The 22,025-nt window shown below is 43.8% G+C and overlaps 1 protein-coding gene across 2 annotated transcripts in view; it reads left to right on the top strand.

Moving 5' to 3' along the window:
- UBE4B (ubiquitination factor E4B) overlaps nucleotides 1–22,025 on the top strand; it is a 152,192-nt gene that overhangs the window by 106,519 nt on the left and 23,648 nt on the right. For both annotated transcript variants that reach the window (XM_023215306.2, XM_023215307.3), the window contains 4 exons: nucleotides 6,258–6,357; nucleotides 7,961–8,088; nucleotides 10,620–10,718; nucleotides 12,456–12,691. In XM_023215306.2, coding sequence (XP_023071074.1) covers nucleotides 6,258–6,357; nucleotides 7,961–8,088; nucleotides 10,620–10,718; nucleotides 12,456–12,691 — 563 coding nt within the window. The remainder of the gene's footprint in view (nucleotides 1–6,257; nucleotides 6,358–7,960; nucleotides 8,089–10,619; nucleotides 10,719–12,455; nucleotides 12,692–22,025) is intronic.

Raw genomic sequence — 22,025 nt, 5'->3', positions numbered from 1 at the left:
ACTCCATGTCAACAAAAGAAAAAAAATAAAAAGGGACTGGAGAATATTCTCCTGTTTTTTATGTTCCTTGAAAGTTTATTGTATAAGAATTATATTGTTTCTTCCTTAAATGTCAGAAAAAATTCAGTGATGAAGCTGTCAGGGCTTAAGAGTTGTCTGTGTGGTGATGTTTTTAATTATGGATTTAAGTCAGTTAACATATATAGGACTATTTAGATTTTCATTACATCTTGTGTCAGTTTTTCTAAAGTTTGAAAATGTTTTGGCATGAAGTCGTTCATAATATCCTTTTATCATTTTAATGTCTGTGGGATCCTTATTATTTCTGCTTTTATTTATTTTATTTTTTGAGAGGAGTTGTGCTCTTGTTGTCTAGGCTTGTTGCCCAGGCTGGAGTGCAGTGGTGCAATCTTGGCTCACCGCAACCTCCACCTCCTGGGTTCAAGCGATTCTCCTGCCTCAGCCTCCTGAGTAGCTAGGATTACAGGCATGTGCCACCACGCCCAGCTAGTTTTGTATTTTTAGTAGAGACAGAGTTTCTCCATGTTGGTCAGGCTGGTCTTGAACTCCTGACCTCAGGTGATCCGCCTGCCTAGGCCTTGCTGGGATTACAGGCCTGAGCCACTGCACCCAGCCCATTTTAATTTGCTTTCTGCTGCCTCTTAAGATGGATATTTAGATCATCCCTTTCAACTCTTTCGCTTATGTGTGTATTTAAGAGTATTTTATTTCCCCCTTAGTGTGACCTTAGCTTCATCCCTCATTTTTGGTGTATCATATCTTATTACTCAGTTCAAAATGTTTTCTAATTTTTGTTTTTTCTTATATAACCTGTGGGTTATTTCAAAATATATTATTTAAATTCTAGGTTCTTAGGGTATTTGTCTATGTATCTTTTGTTGACTGTTTTCTAGCTAAATTCCATTATGGTAAGAAAACATAATATATTATATATATAAAATATAATATATGTGATTTGTGTCTTTTGAAGTTTATTGAGACTTACTTTGTAGCCTTTTACATTAGTAGACCTGAAAAGACTGCTATCTGTGTTGTTTTTACAGTGTTCCACGTATATTATTTAGGTCAAGTTTGTTAATTTTCTGTTCAAGTTTTCCTTATATCTAATGATTTTATCAGCTTATAATATCAATTACTGGGAGAAGCTTGTAAAAATTTCAAACTATGATTGTGGATTTATCTGTTTCTTTATCCTCCGAGGGATTACCTCCTGGAATACCATCACTCCCACTGGCTTTAGAGGGTCCTATTTCAATGGAACCATCTAGAACCTTTGCTCCTGGCTTGCAACAGATAGCCTTTATTGTGCTTTCCAGAGACATTCATGTTCACCTCATGTGTATATTTTTCAATGCTGTGATAGAAGAAGTATCTTCTAGGACATAGTTGGGGTGTATGTATGTGTATTGGAAAGAGGATTATCTGAGCAAATCACATATGGTAAATCCAATAATTAATTTTCCAAGCTCTTTAAGTTTTGAATCATTTCCTCTGAATTAGATCAAAGAATATTTGGCAACACAGCTTCATTCAGTATAGGTCATTGTCAATTCAAAGTTCGGTCAACTAGTTGGTTGCACAATATGAACCTCTCCCTACTCAGAATAATACTGAATCCAGGGTCTCTGGTAGGTATAATCATGTCAGTGATTTTAGCCCTACATAGAAGTATATCAGCATTTTCTTCTCTTGCTGATCAAGCATCCTCAGAATCCATTCCCATACATAACCCGACGTAACCGTCATGTTTCTGCAGTACACACGTGGTAGGTAAAATAATGATGTCTCAAAGGTGCCCACATCCTGGTCTCGCGACCTGTGAATATGTTACCTAAGTTGATTAAAGGAACTTTGCAGTTGTGGTATCAGGTTCATGATCTTGAGCTGGGGAGATTATCCTGGATTATCTGGGTAGGTCCAGTGTCATTGCAAAGGTCTTCATAAGAGGGAATCAGGAGGGTCAGAGGGAGAGACGGAATGTGATGGGGAAGCAGAGGTTGGAGTGGTTTGGAGTCATGAGCCAATCGGTAACTTCTGTAAGCTGGAAAAGGCGAGGAAACTTGTTTTCCCCTAGAGCCTCCAGAAAGAATCATCCCTGCTGACCCCTTTTAGACTTCCAGAACTCTAAGACTATAATTGTGTGGTTTGGAGCCACTGAGGTTATGGTAACTTCTTACAGCAGCAATAGAAAACTAGCATAACTCATTAACAAATATTGCCATTTTTTTTCTTCAAATGTGTGCTTCTCCTGCATCCAATTTTGTAATAAGGCCATAAGGACAGTCCTTGATCTGATTCTAGTTGTGGTTCTGGAAGCAATGAAAGATGATGGGATAGAACCTAGGGGAAAATAGCATTCCTGCAAGATGACTACCTCCAATGAGGTCATTATAGAAACTGCTTCTGCTAGCAAGCAAGGCTCAGGGAATTTAAAGATTTAGGTTGGAGTCAGCTCGTTCTCCCAGACTCCTCCATTTGAACTCTTTGGGTCCCAGTCTTTGCCTTAACTTTGAGATAAGGGGTCCAGTAAAGTTATTAATTTCTTCTGTGCTGTAATTTGTAGAACTGGAGCTGCTCCTTTACAGTGGTCTTAGAAACTTCCTGGTTCATTCACATTTCCTTGAGATGAGAATTTAAAATCTGAAGCCTGTCATTTTTTTTTTTTCTATAAACTCTGCAACATAATTAGAGGTAGCCACTCCACCTCCTCATTCCAGATCACCAGTGATCATTTATATAGCTGTTTCTCTACTCAGAGCCTTGGGCTACCAGTGTTCCATCCTCAAATAATAATTGTTTTTTTTTTTGAGACGGAGTCTCGCTCTGTCGCCCGGACTGGAGTGCAGTGGCCGGATCTCAGCTCACTGCAAGCTCCGCCTCCTGGGTTTACGCCATTCTCCTGCCTCAGCCTCCCGAGTAGCTGGGACTACAGGCGCCAGCCACCTCGCCCGGCTAGCTTTTTGTATTTTTTAGTAGAGACAGGGTTTCACCGTGTTAGCCAGGATGGTCTCGATCTCCCGACCTCGTGATCCACCCGTCTCGGCCTCCCAAAGTGCTGGGATTACAGGCTTGAGCCACCGCGCCTGGCCTCAAATAATAATTGTATCTTCACCATCCAGCCCAGTTAAACAACTGATCCCAGAGACCCATTTTTTTCGTGAAGGCCTGTTACCTATAAACTCTTGTGATACCAGTAACCACGTAGGTCAATATCTTAGTTTCCTATGACTGCAGCAACAAATTACCACAACTTTAGTCACTTAAAACAACACATACTACTATCTTACAGTTCTGAAGGTCTGGAGTCCTAAAATCGGCCAGGCAGAGTGGCTCACACCTGTAATCCCAACACTTTGGGGGGCCAAGGTGGGCAGATCACATGAGGTCAAGAGTTCGAGACTAGCCTGGCCAACATGGTGAAACCTCCTCTGTACTAAAAATACGAAAATTAGCAGGGCATGGCAATACATGCCTGTAGTCCCAGCTACTCAAGAGACTGAGGCAAGAATTTCTTGAACCTGGGAGACATTGAACCGACATTGCGCCACTGCACTTGAACCGACATTGCGCCACTGCACTCCAGCCTGGGCTACAGAGTGAGACTCCGTCTCAAAAACAGAAGTCTTAAGATCAAGGTTGCATTCCCTCTGGAGGCTCTAGGGGAGAATCTCCTTTGCCTTTTCCATCTTCTAAAAGCTGCCTATATTCCTCTGCTCATCACCACCACCTCCCACCCCACCCCCACACTGCCTTACTGTATTTTCCAAGCTAGCAACATAGTATCTTTAGATCGCCTTCTCTTGCCTGGTATATACCAGCACTTTGGGAGGCTGAGGTGGGTGGATCACTTGAAGTCAGGAGTTTGAGACCAGCCTGGTCAACATGATGAAACCCTTTTCTACCAAAAAATACAAAAATTAGCCAGGCATGGTAACACACCCTTGTAGTCCCTGCTACTCAGGAGGCTGAGGTGCAAGAATTGCTTGAACCCGGGAAGCAAAGGTTGCAATGAGCTGAGATCGTGCCACTGCGCTCCAGGGCAACAGAGTGAGAGACCTTGTCTCAAAAAAGCAAAAAACAAGGCCAGGCACAGTGGCTCATGCCTGTAATCCCAGCACTTTGGGAGGCTGAGGCAGGCAGATCATTTGAGATCAGAAGTTCGAGATCAGCCTGGCCAACATGTTGAAACCCCATCTCTACTAAAAATACAAAAATTAGCCAGGCCTGGTGGCAGGTGCCTATAATCCCAGCTACTTGGGAGGCTGTGGCAGGAGAATCATTTGAACCTGGGAGGCAGAGGTTGCAGTGAGTCAGATGATGCCACTTCACTCCAGCCTGGGCAATAAAGTGAGACTCAGTCTTAAAAAAAAAAAAAAAAAAAAAAAAGGCCAGGCACGGTGGCCTGCGGTGGCCTGTAATCCCAACACTTTGGGAGGCCAAGGCAGGTGGATCATGAGGTCAGGAGATCAAGAACATCCTGGCTAACACGGTGAAACCTCGTCTCTACTAAAAATACAAAAAATTAGCCGGGCTTGGTGGCGGGTGCCTATAGTCCCAGCTACTCGGGAGGCTGAGGCAGGAGAATGGTGTGAACCCGGGAGGCGGAGCTTGCAGTGAGCCAAGATTGTGCCACTGCACTCCAGCCTGGGTGACAGAGCCAGACTCCATCTCAAAAAAAAAAAAAAAAAAAAAAGACAGCAACAAGATCTCCATCTCTCTCTGACCTTTGCTTCCATTGTCACATCTCCTTCTCTGTCTCTGAGTCCTTTTTTCTCTTAGAAGGATGTTTGTGATTATATTGGGCCATCCCAGATCATCCAAGATAATCTTCCCATCTCAAAGCCCATACCCTTAATCACATCTACAGCGTCCCTTTCGCCATGTGAGATATGTTCACAGGTTCCCTCGAAGGATTCAGATGTGACAACTTTGAAGGAACCATTCTTTTGTCTACCATACTCATGTTTCAGTTGTAGACAAAAGAATCCAATTCTTCTGGGATAAGCAGAAAGGGGAACTAGTTGGTTTATTGAATCATTGGAATGGCTATAATAGAAGATTCCCAGAGCTATACTTTGAACGAGGAAGCTGCTTCGGAGGTCAGCTTGACAGCACAGCCTCTGCCACTGCTTCAGCCGAAGCCCCGCTACCACTGTACTTGCAGAAGGATCATGCAATCACGCAGTCACTTCACAGTACTCACCCTGCCTTCAGTGAGGGTTCATCTCGGTGAAAACTCGGTCTTACAGAAATGCTGGCAGGAAGGGAGTCTAGGAAATGTAACTTTTGGAGATTTAGCAAACTCTAGTATTACACACAACGTCATGATAGAAAGGGGTTGAAATAGTGTTGAGTCAGTCTTTAAAATATGCAGCATATTAGGCGATGGGGAAGCCTTTACTGCAGAGACAGATGGTGTTGGAGCAGACACCTGAAGGGAGTGAAGGAGCAAAGCCAGAGATAACCTCAGAGAAGAGCATTCCGAGCAGAGGGAACAGCTGTAAAGGATGATGCCGTTAGTAAAATAGCCATTTGTTTTGGGTAATTGAATAGGCAAAGTAACCTTGAATTTTCATAAGAGACTTCTTTTTTTCCCTCCCAGAAAAATAAGGGAACAATGTACTTTCTTGCAGCAAAAAAGATTATATTTCACCAAATCTGTAGTGCCATCCATTTGAAGACACATCATTGTTTTAGGAACCAATTAGAAAAGAAAAATATGGCCAGACGCGGCAGCTCACGCCTGTAATCCCAGCACTTTAGGAGGCCGGGGCGGGCAGACCACAAGGTCAGGAGTTTGAGACCAGCCTGGCCAACATAGTGAAACCCTGTCTCTACTAAAAATACAAAAAATTAGCTGGGCGTGGTGATGGGCACCTGTAATCCCAGCTACTTGTGAGGTTGAGGCAGGAGAACCACTTGAACCCAGGAGGCGGAGGTTGCAGTGTGCGGAGATTGTGCCACTGCACTCCAGCCTGGTGACAGAGCAAGACTCTGGAAGGAAGGAAGGAAGGAAGGAAAGAAGGGAGGGAGGGAGAGAGAGAGAGAGAAAGAGAAAGAAAGAAAGATGCTGCCAATTAAATTATAACTTGCCATTGGTTGTAAGATATACTCTGATTTGTAAGATGTTACAATGCGAAAACAACTGCGTGTGAGAGTCAGTGAAATGGGCGAGATGAATGAATAAGATGGATCCAGCTGTTTTCTTTCATTTGACTGTTAGTCTTTGATTTCAGAACTGTAGAAGATTTGAAAAATAATGAAAGCCAATGGAAAGATTCCCCACTGGCAACCAGACACCGCGAAATGCTGAAGCGCTGTAAAACTCAGCTTAAGGTTTGTATAGTTAAGTGGAATAATTATAGACCAGCCTCATAATGATTATTTTCCCAACAGAATATATGCCTTGAGTGAGCAGTTTAGTGTCCTTACTTTTTCTTCGTTATTCTTTTCCCTTCCGATAAAATAGTACATTTTAAAACTTGTTGATATCTTACTTGTATCTGTATATAATGATTTCAATCTTAGGACAGAATATGGATAGATACGCTTCTGCTGTGACTATAAATTCTTAGTGGGTTTTATGATTCTTAGTTTAACATCACCTCCCCTTCCCTGCCTTATGCAAGGCCCTCCTCGCCTGCTGTCTCCCACCCCCCGCCCCAACACTCACGCACACTCCAGTGTATCTAGCCATGCATTTTCAGGGATTTGACAAAGCGCATCTGTGGTAGTGGAAAGATCTCTTTCCTTTGCCCCTCATTCTTCCTTTTTAATTGAAAATGATTCATCACACAAAACCTAACTATAGAAGGGAATATTCTTGCTGGTGAGACATAGCTAAAAACATATGCCAGCTGACATTGTACAAATAAAGCATAGATAGCAAATTTATCCATTTTTCTTCTATTCATGTTCCACTTATAAACCTGAATGTTAGCTGGTCATGCATTCTGTTGAATAGTAGGATAATATGTGGAAAGTTTACCTGACATAGCTTTCTAGTACAAGTTAAGATTTCAGTTTTATTTACTAATAGACTAGACTTCTTCAAGATACACAGTTAACCAGGGGCCCTTATCTGGGGTCTGTGGGTCCCCCTAAGCAGTCCACAGATGTGTTTCAAGGGGGTCTATAAACTGCTTAAATTGCCAGGCATGGTGGCTCACACCTGTAATCCCTGCACTTTGGGAGGCCGAGGCGGGCAGATCACCTGAGGTCAGGAGTTTGAGACCAGCCTGGCCGACATGGTGAAACCCCATCTCTACTAAAAATACAATAAATTAGCCAGGCATGATGGTGGGCACCTGTAATCCCAGCTACTTGGGAGGCTGAGGCAGGAGAATTGCTTGAACCTGGCAGGCGGAGGTTGCAGTCAGCCAAGATCGCGCCACTAAACTTCAGCCTGGGCAACAGAGCAAGAGTCTGTCTCAAAAAACAAAAACAAAAACAAAAAAACTGCTTAAATGTATACGTCAATGTGTGTATGCATGTGTGTGTAATTCTATCAACAGGCCTCTAGGTAGGAATTCCATCCTTAGTGGACAGCATTTTGCCCAAGGGCAGCTAGTAAGAGGTGGCGCTGGAATTCAAACACAGATTGTTTGGCTTTTTCCCACTAACTGCCCTGACAAAAGGGCCTCCCCTGTCACCACCCTCTCCTGATCAAGTTATTTGCTTGTGACCCTTGTAACTCACCATTTTGAGCTTTAACTGTGTGCTAGACCTGGTGGTCCCCAGTGGTTTGCTTGCCATGCCTTTGTTTTTCTCAGGAAAAAGATCTTGAGACACAACCAGCATCTTATAGCTAGTTAGAGATGAAGCTCTAGAAGCTCTGGAACCCAAACTTCCCATCTCCGGACCCCAGTCCCTGCCCAGTCCCCCTGTAGGGACTTAGCTACTGACTGATCTTTGGGTGGGGGCATCCCTGCTTCCACAGAAACTGGTACGGTGCAAGGCCTGTGCTGATGCTGGCCTACTTGACGAGAGCTTCCTGAGAAGATGTCTGAATTTTTATGGCCTTCTCATTCAGCTGCTGCTCCGCATCCTGGACCCCGCATATCCCGAGTGAGTGTGCTTCTTCCTGTTTCCCTCGTCCCTCCTTGGCTGGGCTATGTTGTCTTTATTGTCCTTCAAAGTTGGTAACTAAAACCAAAACCCTTTCTTTATCAAGAATTCACTTCTCGGCAAGGCGTGGTGGCTCACGCCTATAATCCCAGCACTTTGGGAGGCTGAGGCAGATGGATAACTTGAGGTCAGAAGTTCAAGACCAGCCTGGCCAACATGGCGAAACCCTGTCTCTACTAAAAATACAAAAATTAGCCGGGCTTGGTGGCAGATGCCTGTAGTCACAGCTACTCAGGAGGCTGAAGCATGAGAATCGTTTGAACCCGGGAGGCAGAGGTTGCAGTGAGCCGCGATCATGCTACTGCACTCCAGCCTGGGCAACAGAGCAAGACTCAAAAAAAGAGAGAATTCACCTCTCAATTTCCAGATTGCATTTATATGGGTTATGTAGTTATATTGATAGGTGTTTTCCCTGTGATTAGTTACAATAGTAGGTGAATGTCAACACCTGTTATTTTAATTTTGACAAGTTTTCTTTAAAATTTGCTATAAAATCTTTGATTGATTGATAGATAAATCTATAAATTGGAAGCCAAAAGCTGGAGATAATATTAGGCTCTCCTAAGCACTGGGTCCAGGAATACCCAGCTAATTCAGAGAGTGAGCTAAGAACATTGTTGATCACTTGGTGATCAGCACCAAGATCAACTGGTCATCTCCTCCAGTCAACCATTTTTGTTTTATTTATTATTATTATTATTTTACTGTTAGGAAGTCTCTGGTTCACTGATGTTGGTGAGATTGGCCCAAGATCTGTGAAGATATGGAAAATATTATTTAAAATATGTGTGTAGGCCGGGTGCGGTGGCTTGTGCCTGTAATCCCAGCACTTTGGGAGGCCGAGGCAGGTGGATCACATGGTCAGGAGATCGAGACCATCCTGGCTAACACCGTGAAACCCTGTCTCTACTAAAAATACAAAAAATTAGCCGGGCGCAGTGGCGGGTGCCTGCAGTCCCAGCTACTCTGGAGGCGGAGGCAGAAGAATGGCGTGAACCTGGGAGGCAGAGCTTGCAGTGAGCTGAGATCACGCCACTGCACTCCAGCCTGGGTGACAGAGCAAGACTCCGTCTCAAAAGAAAAAGAAAAAAGAAAACGTGTAGCTCGTTGTCTCAGACAGTTTGGGTTGCACAAAACGACCAAATATGACCATTTTATTTCCTTCCCATTTTACTTATTGCATTAACCTTAAAAAGAAATCAAGAAGGTCGGGCGCCGTAGCTCACGTCTATAATCCCAGTACTTTGGGAGGCCACGGCAGGTGGATCACTTGAGGTCAGGAGTCTGAGACCAGACTGGCCAACATGGCGAAACCCCATCTCTACTAAAAATACAAAAATTAGCCAGGTGTGGTGGCAGACGCCTGTAATCCCAGCTACTCAGGAGGCTGAGCCTCAAGAATTGCTTGAACCCAGGAGGCAGAGGTTGCAGTGAGCCAAGATTGCACCACTGCACTCCAGCCTGGGCAACAGAGCAAGACTCTGTCTCAAAGAAAAAAAACAAAACAAAAACAAAAAACGTGTGTAGCTCTGTTGTCTCAGATAGTTTGAGTTGCACAAAATGACCAAATATGACCTTTTTGTTTCCTTCCCATTTTATTTATTGCATTAACCTTAACGAGAAATCAAGAAGGCCGGGCGTGGTGGCTCACATCTGTAATCCCAGTACTTTGGGAGGCCAAGGCAGGCGGATCACTTGAGGTCAGGAGTTCAAGACCAGCCTGACCAACATGGTGAAACCCCGTCTCTACTAAAAATACAAAAATTAGCCAGGTGTGGTGGCAAGTGCCTGTAATCCCAGCTACTCGGGAGCCTGAGGCACAAAAATTGCTTGAAGCCAGGAGGTAGAGGTTGCAGTGAGCTGAGATCGCGTCACTGCACTCCAACCTGGGTGACAGGGTGAGACTCCGTCTAAAAAAAAAAAGAAATCAAGAGAAGGGCTGGGTGTGGTGGCTTACACCTATAATCCCAGCACTTTGGGAAGCCAAGGCAGGTGGATCAGTTGAGGTCAGGAGTTTGAGACCAGCCTGGCCAACATGGTGAAACCCTGTTTCTATTGAAAATACAAAAATTTGGCAGGTATGGTGGCACGTGCCTGTAATCTCTGTAATCTCAGCTATTCGGGAGGCTGAGACGTGAGAATCTATTGAATCTGGGAGGCGGAGGTTGCAGTGAGCCGAGATTGCGCCACTGCACTCCAGCCTGGGTGCCAGAGTGAGACTCCGTCTCAGGGGAGAAAAGAAATCAAGAAAAGGAAAACATTTCACATATACCCTTGCATATGTACTGTCTTCATTATTCCCTGTTCATTTCTGGTTGTAGTTTCTTTGCCTGCGTATTTATTACATAGTTATATTACAGAATGAATTTTTTCTCCAAATGAAATGCTTATTTGATGGTAATGTAATACTCTTTGTAGTTTGATGTACCATAATTTCATTTTATAAATTGTGCTTTTTTTCTCTTTGACAGTATAACGCTGCCTTTAAATTCAGATGTCCCCAAGGTATTTGCAGCATTGCCTGAGTTTTATGTAGAAGATGTTGCAGAATTTTTATTTTTTATTGTACAGTAAGTGCCTTTAATATTTTACATAGTTCTAATATGTTTTTATGCATAATACTATAGTATTCTGAGCTGTGTTGCAAACCTCCATTTCATGCCTGAAATTTGATGTAACTGTTGTTACTGAATGCTGCCTAGAGACTGGAAAAAATAAATCCAACTGTGGCACGAGTCCAATTCGAATAATATCTCAAAGACAGAGGCAGGATTAACAGTGCAGATAATATATTCTGTGAAAATTGAGTTGAATTTCTAATAGTTGAATGTGTGTTTGTGAGCAACAGAAGGAGCAGTTTATAAATGTCTGAATGAACATCCCAAACCCAGAAATATCCACATCTATATTTTGTACTAAAATTTGTCTCAATTGTAAAATTGGAGAATGCTTACCAAAAGTTGGTTTGAATTTACAACTGATATTGTAGGGTTTTAATTTTTTTTTTTTCAAATCCTTATTTGGTTTATCAAATTAACATTTTCTTTCTAAAACATTACAGGTTAGAAGAATTACAATTTCAATCCCTTGGCACCATGATAGTACCTATGGCTAGCTGAGGGAGTGGTATGTGAAGTCTACCGTGAAAAGTCGAAGTCACGCTGGGCACTGTGGCTCATGCTTGTAGTCTCAGACATGCGGGAGGATTGCTTGAGCCTAGTTCCAGACCAGTCTGGGCAATGTAGCAAGTCTGCATCTCTTTAAAAATAAATAAATAAATAGTATAGGTCCCCAGTCACAGAATACACATTGTGAAAGTTTTGTAACAAACAATGGAAAAAAACAAAATTAGTATAAATAATTTTAAAATAAGGGCCAAAACTAAATGGAGCAAGTTATATTGCTGTCAAAAAAGCTACCTTTAAAAAATGCCCAAATAGAGGCAGAAGTTGCAGTAAGTGGAGATCATGCCACTACACTCCAGCCTGGGCAACACACAAAAAAACCCCAAAGCATTGGTGACACGTGATTTTAATTGGTACAAAATTTTAAAAGTGACTCAGAAGCATGGTTTATTTGTTAAAAAAAACCAACGTCGGAATTTAAGCAACTCAAGTCACATTTTAAAATTTGTTCTACGCACAGTGATACAAAAGACACCTATTTGAAAAATTTCATTGATTCTCATTTTCAACAGAGATTAAACAAATAACTATCAAAATTTTTATGATGTTTTGGTAGTGATGATCTTTTGTGAAGTTATCTGATTTAATCATAAGTTTCATTTGTCCTTAATATAACATGCTACAGCCAAGTAACCACGTTTGGTTTTAAATCGGTCTTGTTACAGTATAAATAGTCACTATAGGCTGGGTGCAATGGCTCATGTCTGTAATCCCAGCACTTTGGGAGGCCAAGGTGGGTGAATCACGAGGTCAAAAGATCGAGACCATCCTGGCCAACATGGTGAAACCCTGTCTGTACTAAAAATACAAAAATCAGCTGGGCATGGTGGCGGGCACCTGTAGTCCCAGCTACTCAGGAGGCTGAGGCAGGAGAATCGCTTGAACTTGGGAGGGTGAGCTTGCAGTGAGCCGAAATCATGCCACTGCACTCCAGCCTGGGTGACAGAGCGAGACTCCATCTCAAAAAAAAAATAAAAAAGAAAGTCACTGTAAACTGAACGAGTTCAAGGGCACTCCTAAACCTATTTATCCTGCCTTCCCCTCCTCACTCAACTGACACCAGCCCTCACCCAAGGTGAGTTTCTCAGTAGTCTCTTTCTTGCTCTTCTTGCCTCTATTCAGATACTCTCCCCAGGCGCTTTATGAGCCCTGTACTCAGGATATTGTGATGTTCCTTGTTGTGATGTTGTGCAACCAGAACTACATCCGAAACCCATATTTGGTGGCCAAACTGGTAGAAGTCATGTTTATGACCAACCCTGCTGTTCAGCCGCGAACCCAGAAGTTTTTTGAAATGATTGAGAACCATCCTCTCTCCACCAAGTTGTTGGTACCTTCCCTGATGAAGTTTTATACAGGTAGGTTGCTGGAACACACCTGGCCTGCCATGTGCTACACTTAGGCAAGGTCATCTAAAGCTAGTGGACGACGTTGCTCTAAGTCTGTTACCTAATATCCTGCTACCTCTGTGTATAACCTACTAACCTGTGACCTGCAGAGGATGTACTTTTGGTTCGTCTTGCCCTGAGTACTTGGGAATAGGACAACCATTTCACCTACTGGTCTCTGATGATTCAGCAGGAACCATTGAAAGTCAGATGATTAACACCAAGACCCAGTTGGTATCAACAGTACAAGTTGGTAGTGTTATCTGAATGGAATTATCTGGTTCATTTTACCTTTGAACGTAAAGCATTTGTTTTTTAACACTATCCTATAACCCAGTTTCCAAAGTGTGGGTATAACAGGGAGCTTGTTAAAAATGTATATTCTTGGGCCGGGCACGGTGGCTGACTCCTGTAATCCCAGCACTTTGGGAGGCTGAGGCGGGCGGATCACAAGGTCAGGAGTTCAAGACCAGCCTGGCCAGTATGGTGAAACCCCATCTCTACTAAAAATACAAAAAAAAAATTAGCCAGGCGTGGTGGCGGGCACCTGTAGTCCCAGGGAGGTTGAGTGAGGAGAATCGCTTGAACCCGGGAAGCGGAGGTTGCAGTGAGCTGAATTCCTGCCACTGTACTCCAGCCTGAGCAAGCGAATGAGACTCCGTCTCAAAAAAAAAAAAAAAAAAAAAACCACTTTTCATCTGTCAAATTTATTTCTTAAGTGGAATGTTTCTGGTGCAAACATGGTTGTAGAGAAGTAAGCTAACCTGCAAAAAACCTGCTTAATCTACCCTATACCAGTGTGCAGATTTCGTGCTATGAAACTCCCATGAGAATGTAAATTTAAAGCCTTTCTAAAAGGTAGTTTAGCAGCCCACACCAAGAGCCTTAAAAATGCTTTTACAGCCGGGTGTGGTGGCTCACGCCTGTAATCCCAGCACTTTGGAGGGTGGATGACCTGAGATCAGGAATTTGAGACCAGCCTGGCCAACATGGAGAAACCCCATCTCTACTAAAAATACAAAAATTAGCTGGGTGTGGTGGCAACGCCTGTCTTCCCAGCTACTCAGGAGGCTGAGGCACGAGAATCGCTTGAACCTAGGAGGCAGAGATTGCAGTGAGCCGAGATCATGCCAGGGCATTCCAGCCTAGGAGACAGGGCGAGACTCCGTCTCAGAAAAAAAAATATATATATATATATTGGAAGACTGAAGCAGCAAAAAAAAAGAGCACTGGGGTAACAGATAAAAGGTGCAAGAAGTAGCTATCCTCTACATCTCCTATCCCTCAGTCTGGGGACCCAAGGGAAGAGCCTGGGGATCTCAGAATCCAGCTGCCCAGCTGCCCTGATGAGGGCTTGGACAGAGCTAGGACCCAGTCCTCTGTGGAAGGCCCTTGGCCAGTTGGTGCTGGTGTCTCGGGGGGTGTGCACGGTTGCTAGCTCTGGGGGTACGAGACAAAGCTGAAAATTGGAACCAACTGCTACCACTGACAGTAAGTACAAGGTCCTAAATCCCTTGTTTCTCCTTCAGTTTTCCAGTTCTCCTGCAGCACCTCCTATTGGCAACCCTAGAGAGAGCAGGCTGCCAAAGGAAAGATTCTGCAGTGCCAGCCCCAGAATCACAAAGCCAACTGCAAAGAGTGCATGTGGGCCACGCATGGTGGCTCCAGCGAATAATCCCAGCACTTTAGGAGGCCAAGGTGGGAGGATTGCTTGAGCCCAGGAGTTGTAGACCAGCCTGGGCAACATGATGAGACCCCATCTCTATGAAAAATTTAAAAATTAGATGCCTGTTGTCCCAGCTACTAAGGAGGCTGAGGTGGGAGGAAGGCTTGAGCCCAGGAGTTAAAGGCTGCAGTGAGCTGTGATCTTGCTGCTGCATTCCAGCCTGGGAAACAGAGCAAGACCCTCCCTGTCTCTAAAAAAATAAATAAATAAAATAAAAAGACTGGGTTTCGGCCGGGCACGGTAGCTCATACTTATAATCCCAGCACTTTGGGAAGCCAAGGCCAGGGGATCACCTGAGGTCAGGAGTTGGAGACCAGTCTAGCCAACATGGTGAATCCTAGTATCTACTAAAAATAAAAAGTTAGGCCAGGTGCGGTGGCTCACGCCTCTAATCCCAGCATTTTGGGCGACTGAGGTGGGCGGATCGCAAGGTCAAGAGATTGAGACAATCCTCGCCAACATGGTGAAACCCTGTCTCTACTGAAAATACAAAAATTAGGCCTGGCGTGGTGGCTCATGCTGTAATCCCAGCACTTTCGGAGGCCGAGGCAGGTGAATCACCTGAAGTCGGGATTTCGAAACCAGCCTGACCAACATGGTGAAATCCTATCTCTACTAAAAATACAAAATTAGCCTGGCATGGTGGCACATGCCTATAATCCCAGCTACTCAGGAGGCTGAGGCAGGAGAATCACTTGAACCCACGAGGCAGAGGTTGTGGTGAACCAAGACTGAGACATTGTAATCCAGCCTGGGCAACAAGAGTGAAACTCCATCCTAAAAGCAAAAATTAGCTGGACGTGGTGGCGCACACCTGTAGTCCCAGCTACTCGGGAGGCTGAGGCAAGAGAATCTCTTGAACCTGGGATGCGGAGGTTGCAGTGAGCCGAGATCACGCCACTGCACTTCAGCCTGGCAACAGAGCAAGACTTCATCTCAAAAAAAAAAAACAATTAGCCAGGTGTGGTGCATACGTGTAATCCTAGCAACTTGGGAAGCTGAGGCAGGAGAATCGCTTGAACCCGGGAGGCAGAGGTTGCAGTTAGCCGGGATCTAAAAAACTAAAACAGTGGGTTTGGAGCTGTGGGACAACAGCTGACTAGCTATACTGTGACATAAGAATTTAATTTCTAGAAATTTATTCTGTGGAAATAATTATGAATATTTGTAAGTGATGTTCTCCACAACATTATTTATAATGCAGTGCAGTGAAAACAATAAAAACAACTGGCCGGGCTTGGCGGCTCAATCCTGTAATCCCAGCACTTTGGGAGACCAAGGTGGGCAGATCACTTGAGATCAGGAGTTCAAGACTAGCCTGGCCAACATGGTAAAACCCGTTTCTACTAAAAATACAAAAATTAGTTGGGTATGGTGGCAAGCACCTGTAATCCCAGCGGAGGTTGCAATGAGCCGAGATGGCACCACTGCACTCCAGCCTGGGCAACAGAGTGAGACTCTGTCTCGAAAAAAAAAAAAAAAATGACTGAAATTTCTGCCAGTTGTACATAAAAAGTTGTACGTTATCCATAAAGTGGACCTATGTGAGTCATAAAAAATAATGTGTTATTTATGTTAAGTGGTTTAGCAACAAAAACTCAAGAAAATGAAACACTGTGTTCACATTTATATTAGAAAAAAGTAAAAAAGAAAAGAAACTTCAGCAAAGTCTCAGGATACAAAATTAATGTGCAAAAATCACAAGCATTCTTATACACCAGTAACAGACAAGCAGAGAGCCAAATCAGGAATGAACTTCCATTCACAATTGCTTCAAAGAGAATAAAATACCTAGGAATCCAACTTACAAGGGATGTAAAGGACCTCTTCAAGGAGAACTACAAACCACTGCTCAGTGAAATAAAAGAGGACACAAACAAATGGAAGAACATACCATGCTCATGGATAGGAAGAATCAATACCGTGAAAATGGCCATACTGCCCAAGGTTATTTATAGATTCAATGCCATCCCCATCAAGCTACCAATGAGTTTCTTCACAGAATTGGAAAAAACTGCTTTAAAGTTCATATGGAACCAAAAAAGAGCCCGCATTGCCAAGACAATCCTAAGTCAAAAGGACAAAGCCGGAGGCGTCACGCTACCTGACTTCAAACTATACTACAAGGCTACAGTAACCAAAACAGCATGGTACTGGTACCAAAACAGAGATATAGACCAATGGAACAGAACGGAGTCCTCAGAAATAATGCCACACATCTACAACCATCTGATCTTTGACAAACCTGAGAAAAACAAGAAATGGGGAAAGGATTCCCTATTTAATAAATGGTGCTGGGAAAATTGGCTAGCCATAAGTAGAAAGCTGAAACTGGATCCTTTCCTTACTCCTTATACGAAGATTAATTCAAGATGGATTAGAGACTTAAATGTTAGACCTAATACCATAAAAACCCTAGAAGAAAATCTAGGTAGTACCATTCAGGACATAGGCATGGGCAAGGACTTCATGTCTAAAACACCAAAAGCAATGGCAGCAAAAGCCAAAATTGACAAATGGGATCTCATTAAACTAAACAGCTTCTGCACAGCAAAAGAAACTACCATCAGAGTGAACAGGCAACCTACAGAATGGGAGAAAATTTTGGCAATCTACTCATCTGACAAAGGGCTAATTTCCAGAATCTACAAAGAACTCAAACAAATATACAAGAAAAAAACAACCCCATCCAAAAGTGGGGAAAGGATATGAACAGACATTTCTCAAAAGAAGACATTCATACAGCCAACAGACACATGAAAAAATGCTCATCATCACTCGCCATCAGAGAAATGCAAATCAAAACCACAATGAGATACCATCTCACACCAGTTAGAATGGCAATCATTAAAAAATCAGGAAACAACAGGTGTTGGAGAGGATGTGGAGAAATAGGAACACTTTTACACTGTTGGTGGGATTGTAAACTAGTTCAACCATTATGGAAAAGAGTATGGCAATTCCTCAAGGATCTAGAACTAGATGTACCATATGACCCAGCCATCCCACTACTGGGTATATACCCAAAGGATTATAAATTATGCTACTACAAAGACACATGCACACGTATGTTTATTGCGGCACTATTCACAATAGCAAAGACTTGGAATCAACCCAAATGTCCATCAGTGACAGACTGGATAAAGAAAATGTGGCACATATACACCATGGAATACTATGCAGCCATAAAAAAGGATGAGTTTGCGTCCTTTGTAGGGACATGGATGCAGCTGGAAACCATCATTCTTAGCAAACTATCACAAGAAGAGAAAACCAAACACCGCATGTTCTCACTCATAGGTGGGAACTGAACAATGAGCTCACTTGGACTCGGGAAGGGGAACATCACACAATGGGGCCTATCATGGGGAGGGGGGAGGGGGGAGGGATTGCATTGGGGAGTTATACCTGATATAAATGATGAATTGATGGGTGCTGACGAGTTGATGGGTGCAGCACACCAACATGGCACATGTATACATATGTAACAAACCTGCACGTTATGCACATGTACCCTAGAACTTAAAGTATAATAAAAATAAATTAAAAAAAAAAAAAAAGAAAGGAAAAGAAAAAAAAAAAAAAAAGGCCAGGCTTGGTGGCTCTCATCTGTAATCCCAGCACTTTGGGAGGCTGAGGCAGGAGGATCACCTGAGGTCAGGAGATGGAGGCTGAGCCTGGCCAAAATGGTGAAACTCTGTCTCTACTAAAAATACAAAAAAGTTTGTCCAGTCATAGTGGTGCACACCTGTAGTCCCAACTTCTCTGGAGTCTAAGGCAGAAGAATTGCTTGAATCAGGGAGGAAGAGGTTGCAGTGAGCCACGATCGTGCCATTGCACTCCAGCCTGAGTGACAAGAGCAAATCTCTGTCCCAAAAAAAAAAGAAAAAGAATGTAGGGAAGGACATATACCAAAATATTAACAGTACATTGGTTATTTTTGAATGGTAGCGTTATAAATAGTTTTTATTTTTATTTTATTATCTGAACTTCTTAATTTTTCTACAGTAAACGTGTGTTGTTAGTAGTAAAGATAAAATAATTTTAGTTAAATTTATTTTGTAGTCAATGTTCTGGGCCTGTCAATGTGGCTTCAGGATAAAGAGAGAATGAGAGAGAGAGAGAGTGTATGTGTGTGTGTGTATGTGTGTGTGTGTATGTACACACAACCGAACTGGGCCTGTTGCCTATGAGACCAGTGCTGGGCCTAGTGGAGGCCTGCTGGGAATGTCCCAGAAGGTGATGGGTGGGGGTTGTCCTCTCTTTCGGCTTTGCCATGTGTGCCTTCTCGTCTGGACCACCTCTGTAGTCATGGATGGATGACATCTGTACTAATAATAGCCACCACTCATTGAATGCTTACTAATCCTTTCACTTAATCCCCACAGCAGCCCTAAAGATAGTACTATAAATACCTCCACTTTACAAATGAGGAAACTGAAGCTTAAAAGGGTCAAGAAGCTTGCTGAAGGTCAGTGGCTAGCAAGTGGCAGCAACCTTGCAGATGCCCTTTAGCACAGGTGCGCCTGACTACTACAGCTACTAAGGGACTGGTGTGAGGGTACCCCCGAGGGAGGAATCACCGACATAGTCCCCAGTGCTCATCGCCTCCATGTGAAGACCTGGCTGATTAGGTCCTGGTCCCGAAGCAGATGGGACTCTCAGATATAAATTAGAGTTGCCACACATAAGATCAGTATGTGGAACAAGCTCCTCTTACACCACACAGATAGTATTTTAGCTTAGAAAATGCTCAAGTTAGGCTGGGCGCAGTGGCTCACACCTGTAATCCTAGCACTTTGGGAGTCCGAGATGGGTGAATCACTTGAGGCCAGGAGTTAGAGACCAGCCTGGCCAACATGGTGAAACCCCGTCTCTACTAAAAATACAAAAGATTATCTGGGTGTGGTGGTGGAGATCTATAATGCCAGCTACTTGGGAGGCTGAGGCAGGGGAATTGCTTGAACCAGGACCTGGGAGGTGGAGGTTGCAGTGAGCCAAGATCTTGCCACTGTACTCTAGCCTGGGCTACAGAGACTCCATCTCAAAAAAAAAAAAAAAAAAAAAGGAAAGAAGGCAGCAAGAATACCTAGGGGGAGGGGGAGGAGAGAGAGGTTTAACACAAGTCTAGTCCACTTACGGCCTTCTGGAACAAGGACCTGGGAATTAGAACTTGGGCTGGTATGATTTTGATGGAACAGTACAATAAGAAGAAAAGAAAATGTTAGGAGAAATGTATATTGTTTCATTTCCTTTCCTTTCCTTTTTTTTTTTTTTTTTTTGAGGTAGGGTCTTGCTCTGTCATCCACGCTAGAGTGCAGTGGCACAATTACAGCTCCATGCACTCTTGACCTCCCGGGCTCAAGTGATCCTCCTATCTCAGCCTCCCAAGCAGCTGGGACTACAGGCATGTGCCACCACACCTGGCTAATTTTTGTGGTTTTTGTAAAGACGGGGTTTCACCATGTTTACGAGGCTGGTTCCAAACTCCTGAGCTCAAGTGATCTGCCCACCTCGGCCTCCCAAAGTGCTGGAAATACAGATGTGGGGCCCTGCTGAGATACATATTATTACATAATAAATTAACAACATTTACTTAGTCTCTACTATATTCAGAATTTGGTGCAGATATTAGGGACATTTTAGATGATGTGAGGCATTGGGTTGGTCCTCTGGGATCATCTTCTTGTAGGCTGTCCTTATGTCAGCACGCCACACTGTAGCTCACACTTTTATACAATTAATAAATGACATTTCGTTTATTTTAAGGAAAGGTTGACTTAATGAATATACATAAGTACTTTCAGATCTTAATATGATAGGTGTTAATTATCTTATTCTTTTATTTTTAAATAGCTGTTTTCTTTTTTGGTCACACACAAAAATATGTTTTTTGGAAAATATAGAAAATATCAGACAAGGTATAGTGGCTCACACCTGTAATCTCAGTACTTTGGAAGAACGAGGTGGGAGGATCACTTGAGGCCAGGAATTTGGAACCAACCTGGGCAACAGACCCCATCTGTAAAAAAAATAAGAATGAAAAAAAATGTTTTTGAGATGGAGTCTTGCTCTGTCGCCCAGGCTGGAGTGCAGTGGCATGACCTTGGCTCACTGCATCCTCTGTATCTGGATCTCTGCGTCTGGATTCAAGCAGTTCTCCTGCTCCACCCTCCCGAGTAGCTGGACTTATGGGCACACACCACCATGCCCAGCTAGTTTTTGTATTTTTATCAATAGTAGAGGCGGGGTTTTGCTATGTTGGCCAGGCTGGTTTTGAACTCCTGGCCTCAAGTGATCTGCCTGCCTCAGCCTCCCAAAGTGCTGGGATTATAGGCGTGAGCTACCACACCTGGCCATAAAAAATAAGCCGGGCATGGTGGATGCACCTCCAGTCCCACCTACTTGGGAAGCTGAGGTGGGAGGATCACTTGAGCCTGAGAGGTTGAGGCTGTAGTGAGCCATGATCACACCACTGCACTTCACCCTGGCGATAGAGCAACACCCTGTTTCCTAAAAAATAATAATAAAATAATCGGGCATGGTGGCTCACGCCTGTAATCCTAGCACTTTGGGAGTCCAAGGTGGGAGGATCATGAGGCCAAGAGATGAGACCATCTTGGCCAATATGGTGAAACCGCATCTCTATTAAAAATACAAAAATTAGTTGGGCATGGTGGCTCACGCCTATAGTCCCAGCTACTCAGGAGGCTGAGACAGGAGAATTGCTTGAACCCGGAGGCAGAGGTTGCAGTAAGCTGAGATCGTGCCACTGCACTCCAGCCTGGCGACAGCGAGACTCGTCTCAAAAAATAATAATAATAATAAATTAAAATTTGTCATGAATTCTGAAATTTCTCATGCCTAAGCTTTTGCCATTTGGACAAACAAGTTTAATTTTCATCCCTCTTTAGTAGGTATAGGAATGGTAGACACATTGGTTTTTTTTCAACACCAAAAATGGTCAGGCCGGGCGTGGTGGCTCAAGCCTGTAATCCCAGCACTTTGGGAGGCCGAGACGGGCGGATGACGAGGTCAGGAGATTGAGACCATCCTGGCTAACAAGGTGAAACCCCGTCTCTACTAAAAAAATACAAAAAACTAGCCGGGTGAGGTGGTGGGCACCTGTAGTCCCAGCTACTCGGGAGGCTGAGGCAGGAGAATGGCGTAAACCCGGGAGGCGGAGCTTGCAGTGAGCTGAGATCCGGCCACTGCACTCCAGCCTGGGCCACAGAGCGAGACTCCGTCTCAAAAAAAAAAAAAAAAAAGAAAGAAAGAAAAATGGTCAATACATACACACATTTAAGAACTATGTGGCCCTCTAGGCCGGGCGCGGTGGCTCAAGCCTGTAATCCCAGCACTTTGGGAGGCCAAGACGGGCGGATCACAAGGTCAGGAGATCGAGACCATCCTGGCTAACACGGTGAAACCCTGTCTCTACTAAAAAATACAAAAAGCTAGCCGGGCGAGGTGGCTGGCGCCTGTAGTCCCAGCTACTCGGGAGGCTGAGGCGGGAGAATGGCGTAAACCCAGGAGGCGGAGCTTGCAGTGAGCTGAGATCCGGCCACTGCACTCCAG

This window comes from Piliocolobus tephrosceles, chromosome 1, assembly GCF_002776525.5.
Source record: "Piliocolobus tephrosceles isolate RC106 chromosome 1, ASM277652v3, whole genome shotgun sequence".
Taxonomy (NCBI): Eukaryota; Metazoa; Chordata; class Mammalia; order Primates; family Cercopithecidae; genus Piliocolobus; species Piliocolobus tephrosceles.
The sequence above is the reverse complement of the archived record's forward strand: the minus strand, read 5'-3'. Positions and strand labels throughout refer to the sequence as shown.